Below are 8,336 nucleotides of genomic sequence, written 5' to 3'. Positions count from 1 at the left end.
TGTCTCTGTGTGTGCGTGTGTGCGCGCGCGCGCATCATTACATCGCCCCCCAGTATTCAACTGGTACTTATTTCATCGTCGTGAAAGGATAGAAGGCAAAGTCAACAGCGATGGCATTTTCACTTATAAAGCTGTGTCTCTATGTGTGCATGTATGTATGTGTGTATTTGTGAATGTGTCCCAGTGTGTGTTCCCGACCACCACTGAAGAACCAGTGTTGATTTGTTTACGCGCCAGCAGTTTATCAGTTCAGCAATAGAGAACGATACAATAAGTACTGCTGTCGATTTGTTCGACGAAAACCATCTATGACAGTGCTCCAGCAAGGCCACAGTATAATAACTGAAGGAAGCAAAAGTGAAAGGATAAAAGATACCTATAGTATTTGTTTCTCCGCGTCGTTCCTCTTCAATTTCTATAAATAACAATTAAAACATTTTAAACAAAATAATATATGGAAATATAACATTTAAGTTTTTATCTTAGTTTTCAAAGCAGCTCTTTTCCCAGCCAATTGGAAAGTGAAATCAAAGCAAAATGTGTATATGTATGACAAGAGGTACAATCGAAAGCTATGATCAAAATTGGATCTTGAACAGAAATTCAGTCTATAAATTTTGTTACTTTTTAAATATAAATCTTTTATACTGGTATTGAAAATTTTTCTTTATAGATGTCTTTGTTTATTTCTTTGCCACGCAATACATTTTCCTACCACTAGCTCTTCAACTCTGAAATATGTACTAGTATTAAATTATGTCAGTCAGATAAACTGAAGCACTCTTATGAAGTATTTTCCTTTTGTCAAATTGCTGGAACCAATTTTAACTAAACACGTGTGCATGCATGCGTGAGTACGTACGTGAGTACGTACGTGAGTACGTTCATATATGCGTGCATGTGTACATGCGTACGTACGTGAGTATGTGCATATATGAGTGCTTGTGTACATGCGTACGTTTGTGAGTACTGCGCTCGTGCATATGTGTGTATGTATCTATAAGAAAGTTCGCTTTTCCGTGCTTGTACGCGACTTTTCCACTACAATTTCCGCCATAAGTAAGATGTTATTCAGATCATGGAATATGGAATGTATTTGTGGATGCAGGGCTCTTACAGGAAGCAGCTTCTTATCTCAACTAAATGTATCCAGAATCGTGAAATGCAAATATATAAACTTGGTTTTACTGAAAAGGAAACAATTCAAAATATGTAAATCCTCGAAAAAAGGGTCTCACAATAACAGATCAGGCGATTTCACTAATATAAACTACAATCTTCATACACAACTAAACGTTTAACAACACACCAACTATTCTTATTACTGGACCTTGTGAACTGGTGCTTAGAAGTGTTCAACTATCAAGGATAAATATACTTGTCAATGTAACCGTGGGTGGATGTACAAATCCATTGGAAGGTATAATTGAACCAGAAATATTGTTTCAGGAGAAGCCGCATTAGCGCTGAATAAGACGTGAAAGGACAAAAATATGTTAAAGCGTTAAGGAAGATAAAAAAAATCATCTACCTGTTTTGTTGATGAGTAATTTAGTCATTGATGCACCGTTCACAAAACACGAGATTTCTGTTTCATCAACGTCCCCCTCTTTTACAGTATAATTATAAATTGACACTACTGGAACTAAACACTTGCCATGTGATTGAACGTTTACTTTTTTCACACGTATATTTGTGTCATTGTGCTTTCGTTCAAACCATACTAAGTCAGTAATACCATAGGGTGCACCGATATATGCTGTACATCTGAAGATTGCTAACTTGTTCACGTAAACGGGCGAGGTAAGAAGGTCCAGACTCTTTATGTAAGATTTTACTGAAAAGGAAACAATTCAAAATATGTAAATCCTCGAAAAAAGGGTCTCACAATAACAGATCAGGCGATTTCACTAATATAAACTACAATCTTCATACACAACTAAACGTTTAACAACACACCAACTATTCTTATTACTGGACCTTGTGAACTGGTGCTTAGAAGTGTTCAACTATTTAACTTTTTAGTAAAGGCAGTGCTAAGGCTGTATGGAGTCAAGTAAATGTGTATATATATATATATATATATATATATATATATATATATATATATACACACAGATACATATATATTTACACACAGACGCACAAATATATATACATGTAGACATGCATACATTTACATACACACATACTTATATACATACATACTGACACACTCGTATATACTCGTTCAACATAGGTAAGTGGTCAAGAACCCTGTTTTGTTATCATGACTCCATCCACCTATTTTTTCCGTCCACTATTCCTGGAAGGGCCGTGGGGGTTGAGTCAGTAGTCACCTCCCCCATTGTATCCCTCATTAGGTTTTCCAGTTGGATCCCCAATCGTGTCTAACTAAGATTATTTTTATATAATCCAAGATCTCTTGCCGTTTGGCTCGGCTTGAAGAATCCATCTAATGATTCTTTCCTACGACAGTCTAATCATATGTCTATAGCACTGGTGCTGTGATCTCACACTGCGAGATATTTGGAGAGACTCCCTGATCGGTTAACTACGCACCCTGTCGAGAAACGTTACTTCATACAACCTTCGGAGTAACCTGATTTCGGCGACTTTTATTCACGATCATATTCTTTCAATCATTACCCAACATTCATGATCTCTGAATGGACTCGCTATTGAGTACAGCAAGGCAGGGATGAGAGTATGTGTTGTAAAAACTGAGCTATTGATTCTCTCAAGAAAGTGTTTCCAATGCACTCTGTATGTTAGTAATAATATGTATGTAATAATACACCATAGTAACGAAAGGCAGACAATCTGCAGCAACTGGTATGAAAGTGATATGATGTGTTTAAAGTTCAAAGGAGGATTGTTGAGACATGTCTAACAAATACTATAAATTCACTTCGACTGAGATGAAACCTACTTTGCATGACCAAGGTGTTATAAAAATTAATTTAACAAAGAATAGAAATGTAATATATTTTAACAACATTATGAAAATTAGCATTGGTGTGATTAACATGCAATAGAAATAAAATTAATGTCAACGGAGCTGAATAAATTTTAAAAAAAATATGGACTACTAAAACTGACCTTTTAAAGTCTTAGGTTTTGAAAATTCGGTAGCTGAACTACATGTATAGGTTGTCGCATCCTCGCAAGTGGGATTCAATTTCCAGCAAATAATCTGCCCTTCATTACTATTAATCGAAGTACAGTCGAAACCATCCTTCCGGATTGTTTTCGCATAGATATCCTTTTCCTTGTCATAATCAATTTTGAAAACGACTTTGCTGTAGCTTTTCATGAGAAGGAGGTTCTTAAAATTTCTCACATTATATTGACATTCTATAATTATTCCAGAATTGTCTCCCAAATTAATAATTTTGGAAGGGTAGATGTTTTCAATCCTCACATCTGTATAGAAAAAAAAACAACAATAAAGAGATAGTTTTTATCAAATAAATGTAAAAATAGTTGTAGAAGAAGAAGAAGAAGAAGAAGAAGAAGAAGAAGAAGAAGAAGAAGAAGAAGAAGAAGAAGAAGAAGAAAGATGAGGAGAAGAAAGAGAAGAAAATGTAAACCAATAAAAATGACGGGTGTTCATTTAAATATGTATTACATATATGATTACATTATCCACTAATAAATTCTTGTAGGTTTTCATTTTTTTGTTATATGTACTATTGTACACACACACACACACACACACACACACACACACACACACACACACACACATATATATATATATATATATATATATATATATATATATATGCACACATACTTGTACGTACACACATACAAGTTCAAAATAACGAAAGAGACCTCAACTACACACAAATTGAGCTCCAGATTTTTTCCACTAACTCACATACATATAAAAGATACGACAAGTTATTCATGGTGAATAAATGGTTTTCGCTGTTGGTAACAAAAGGCATCATTTCTAGACTGAAAGATAGATTGTATAATGCCTCTGTACAAGTAGCAATGCTACGAAGAAGTGAAATTTGTGGATGCAGAAGAATCGAAAGATATAAAAGTAGCGTACTCTGATGGATGAGCAACTGCAGTGTGCATGTACGACAAAGTACAAATGCGCTGAGAGAGAAAAAAAAACTGAACATAAAAGGAATCACGTGGTAAACAGGATAGACGATTGAGCAGGTATGGCCATGGGATGCAGATTAATGAAGACAGTTGTATAAAGATTACTATGGAAAGTGCCTATGGAAGAAAGAAATCCAGGAAGACGTGATATGAAGTGGTGAAGAATGACCTCAAGATGTTGAACCTCTCTTTAAGAGGTGGCAGGGGACCTTGTGGCTAGGCATTTTACTGTGTTTGAAGTTCTGTTATGCTTTCTCCCATAACTTACATTCTAACATGCATTCTTCCGTCAGTTTTTTGCGGTATCCTGTTACCTTTATCCACCTTTCCTGTGCTGAAATGATACTCTATGTCAAACAAGTTCCCTATCTCATTATCTGTCACACCTTTCTTACTCCAACGCACTTATCAAGCAATTCACTTTTGTTAATCTGCTCGATTCTGCATTTCATATTCACGTACTAATTGGTCATCTGGCTTTGGCCTGTGATATGGTACTAATCACGGAGACTGAGGTAACGGTATTCGTATTATACAAGTGTTTATCAGTATAATCCAATAATTTACCGATGTTTTTTATGGTGACCTCATTCCTCATATCATCTGCTGAAAGTGATGGCAATACAGCAATCATCTGTGAAGATGGAGCAAACATCATATTGCAAGCATGTACGTATACATATTTATATTCATGTATTTATACATAGATACATACATACGTATACGCAAATACACACACACCCACACACACACACATATACATATATAAATACATACATACATGTATGCATGCATACATACTGAAATGTGTGTGTGTGTGTGTGCATGTATGTGCATGTGTGTGTGTGTGTGTGTGTGTGTGTGTGTGTGTGTGTGTGCGTGCGTGTCTGTGTGTCTGTGTGTTTGCGTGCATTTAGATAAAGATGTTGATGGCCGTTTCATAGGGTGACCCAGGTTTTCGCATCTATAAAATGCTTGGATTTAGATACGTCTCGTCAAACCATAGTCACCGGCTATTAGGGTCTGCCGATACTTATGTAAAGCCATGTTCTGTATGGACGCGAAATCCTGGGTAACTCTATGAACCAGCCGTGACTATCTTTATCTAAATACTTTATTGTCCTATAACTTTAAAATATTTTTCGGGCAGAATTAGCACACGATATGACTAGCTTAACAGCACCACCTGCAAAAGACGTTTCATGATGTTTCATATTATAACCGTTCTATGGGCATCATGCATTTTCAGTAAAGAGTTATTGTTTGCAGAGATACATTCGAGTGTAAATGATTTATTTGGAATTTTTGGAAGATATTCATTCGTTCAGGAAACGTTTGTGTGTTATGAGATCTTTCATTTCCCTTTTGTGTCTTGGCATGATGTTAAGGAAAGACCAGTTGAGATGAAATAGCTATGATGTAACACGAACATGATTTTTGTGGAGGTTAGATTGAAAGGGCTCAGACAATAGTAAGCCAAGACAGTAGCCATTGATATATATTTGAACAACTAGACAAATACAAATGAAACGCCATACGGTTAGAATTATTTCCGCCTCTGTATGTATGTATGTATGTATGTATGTATGTATGTATGTATGTATGTATGTATGCATGTATGCAAAACTTTAGAACACTGTCACGCGACAATGGCTTTAAATGAAGAATCAGTTGAAATATGAAGTAAAAAAAAAACTATTTTTCGTGTGTAATGGATATGCGTTAAACGCTTCTTCGACGAAAACAATATGAAGTATTAGAAAGAAAAAAAACGCAACTGTAATTGACTCTATGTTTACTCTGCACATATTTTCTCGTTTCAGTTACTACTTGCAAACAACATAATAGACATGCACACATACTCACGCCACCCCGATCAAAGTATGTTATCTAACTAGCACAGGAAGATTCAATGTTGTAACTGAAGAAAATGTTATTTTTCCTAGTATTAACTTACAGGCCGAACTGTAAGAAGCCATCATCAGTATCATCATAGCTAACAGCATCGCTGATCTTTATAGAGAAGTATAAAGCAGAAAGAGAAATGATCGTCGGCTTCCAGCAACCAGAAATATTACGAAAAGATGTGTCTGAATCAAAATGTTTAGTCGAAATGGTCAAACACAACAAAAATGGAGAGCAAGAGTACAATATATATATGTATATGTAAGCGTGAATGAGAGGGAGAGTGAAATTTGAAGTGAGCGAGGTTGATAGTGTTCAATCTTTCTGTTACTTTCTTCTCTCTCTCTCTCTCTCTCTCTCTCTCTTCCTCTTTTTCTCTGTCTTTCTCCATCTCTCTCTGTTTCTGTTTGTGTCTCTCCCTCACCCCCCTCTCTCTCTTTCTCTCGCTTGCTCGCTCGTTCTCTGTTGCTTTGAAATGGCAGGTAGAACATATAGCAAACAGTCTAATAGAAAGTAAAGACCGCACGATGCACACACAAACACAAACAAACACACACACACACACACACACACACAGAAGCAAAGAGGGGGAAAGGAAGAGTATGAATTTCAATATATTGACAGAACGAGTGAGGGGAAGTATTGTGATTAAGAAAGAGAGAACGAAAAATGGAAGTGAAAGTGAGAAAGTGAGTAAAGAAGATTGACAGGGAAGTGTTAGAATGAAAGGACATAAAAGACGCCAAGAGAGAAGAGAAGGAGAAAGAGAAAGAGAGAAAAGGAGAAAGAGAAAGAGAGAAAAGGAGAAAGAGAAAGAGAGAAAAGGAGAAAGAGAAAGAGAGAAAAGGAGAAAAGTGAGAAACGGTAAAAACATTTTTTTTTTTACTATAGTTGATTGGTATTTTTTCTAATTGATTTTTCAACCCTAGAATCCTCTGGGCCCTGACTGTAGAGGCTGACCTTGCTGCATTAACAACTTCCTAAGATTTGTTCCAACTCGGTTGGTTAATGACAAAATGAATCGGTGTGGATGGTGGTGGTGGTGGTGGTGGTGGTGGTGGTGGAGTAGGGTCATCAGAATTATATCTTGTCCAAGCTTGATCTTTATTGCGGGGAGCTGAGAGCCTTCAGGTTTATATATACTGTCACCGTTCCTTTTTTATTGCAAGGTCACCTAAATAGTTAAGAAGAAAGGCATTTACTTCCGGTACCGAGCATTCGGGGTTGCTGCTACACATATCACCAAGTAACTTAATGGTGCAGCGGTAGAGGTTGGGACTGAAAACGGTACGTTCATTGGTTACTTTCTCTTCGAATTCTATCACACTGTGCTCAGTGACATGCTATCAACTTCTTTCTCAGAATGTTTCATAGCTCTGTTTAGTGGGTTGGTGTTCCCCTTCATTGGATCCTTTGTAAAGCTTCTTGAGAGTTCTCAGTTCGTCTTTTCACAGCTGGATTTTGTTGTAACATATTTCAATGAAGCTCACTCTGGCAAATGCATAGCCAACAATGAGTGCCGTCATTTCCATCAGCCATTTATCAACCGCGCACTTTACTGCTGACCCTCGTTGGTCTACCTATTGTTACTTTATACTCTGTGTTTCCACACATGCTCCCGGCATCCAGTTCCAATTCTTCATACCTATCTCGAAGCGATTTCAGAAAGCTTTTCCCACAAAAAAAAACATAAGATCAATCACTTTATTCAAACCAACTTCAACTCCTTGAAAATCTTTACTTGTACTGTTAAACCGTACAAGAACTATATGCCGAACGTTAGCCATCAGAGCAATTTCAAGACTATCCATTTTGTCTGCCAATGTCTGAGCTTCATATCTTGCTTCAGGTGTATGCTCAAGATCATCTTCAATATCTTTGAGTGCATTTTGGAACTGTATCCATCAACGGTGGCTTCAGTAGCATCAGATCTTGCTGACCAATGTGTTTCTGACAAGGACTTCAAAGTTAGCTCTCTTTTATTGTCTTCCAACGATTTCATTAAATTTGCCCCTCTGTGCGTTGACGCAGAAAAAGAGGTATATAACGTTTGTATGAAACCAAAACAGTTAACAGCTTCAACACAGCAAGAAGCAGCAGCTTGTCCAACAAGATTCAACGAATGAGCAGCACAGGGAATGAAAACTACAGCCGGATTCTTTTCTTTGAGCCTGGCTTGCATTCCTGTATAATGACCGGACATATTACTGGCGTCGTCATAGGACTGTCCCCTGCGGTCTTCAAAATTTATACCCTCTTTTTTTAGGAATTCTAAGAAAGATGCTGCCAGTATTTCCGCTTTGTGG

The 8,336-nt window shown here is 36.9% G+C and overlaps 1 protein-coding gene across 4 annotated transcripts in view; it reads right to left on the bottom strand.

The window, feature by feature from the left end:
* Nucleotides 1-6,458, bottom strand: part of LOC106880715 (uncharacterized) — a 35,183-nt gene extending 28,725 nt beyond the window's left edge. Inside the window, exons 1-4 of one of the 4 annotated variants that reach the window (XR_016237515.1) lie at nt 6,083-6,451; nt 3,103-3,426; nt 1,532-1,837; nt 377-415 (exon numbers count right to left, since the gene is read on the bottom strand). Coding sequence is in view for 3 of the 4 variants with exons in the window: in XM_014930792.3 (XP_014786278.1) it covers nt 377-415; nt 1,532-1,837; nt 3,103-3,426; nt 6,083-6,131 (718 nt within the window). In the remaining variant the exon portion in view is untranslated. Of the gene's footprint in view, nt 1-376; nt 416-1,531; nt 1,838-3,102; nt 3,427-5,311; nt 5,612-6,082 lie in introns of those variants that run through there. The other 3 variants (XM_014930792.3, XM_014930794.3, XM_014930795.3) reach the window with 3 other exon arrangements.
* Nucleotides 6,459-8,336: the final 1,878 nt, after the last annotated feature.

Source organism: Octopus bimaculoides, chromosome 20 (genome assembly GCF_046866305.1).
Source record: "Octopus bimaculoides isolate indiv1 chromosome 20, ASM4686630v1, whole genome shotgun sequence".
NCBI classification, from domain to species: domain Eukaryota; kingdom Metazoa; phylum Mollusca; class Cephalopoda; order Octopoda; family Octopodidae; genus Octopus; species Octopus bimaculoides.
This window is presented reverse-complemented; position numbering and strand designations above follow the sequence as displayed.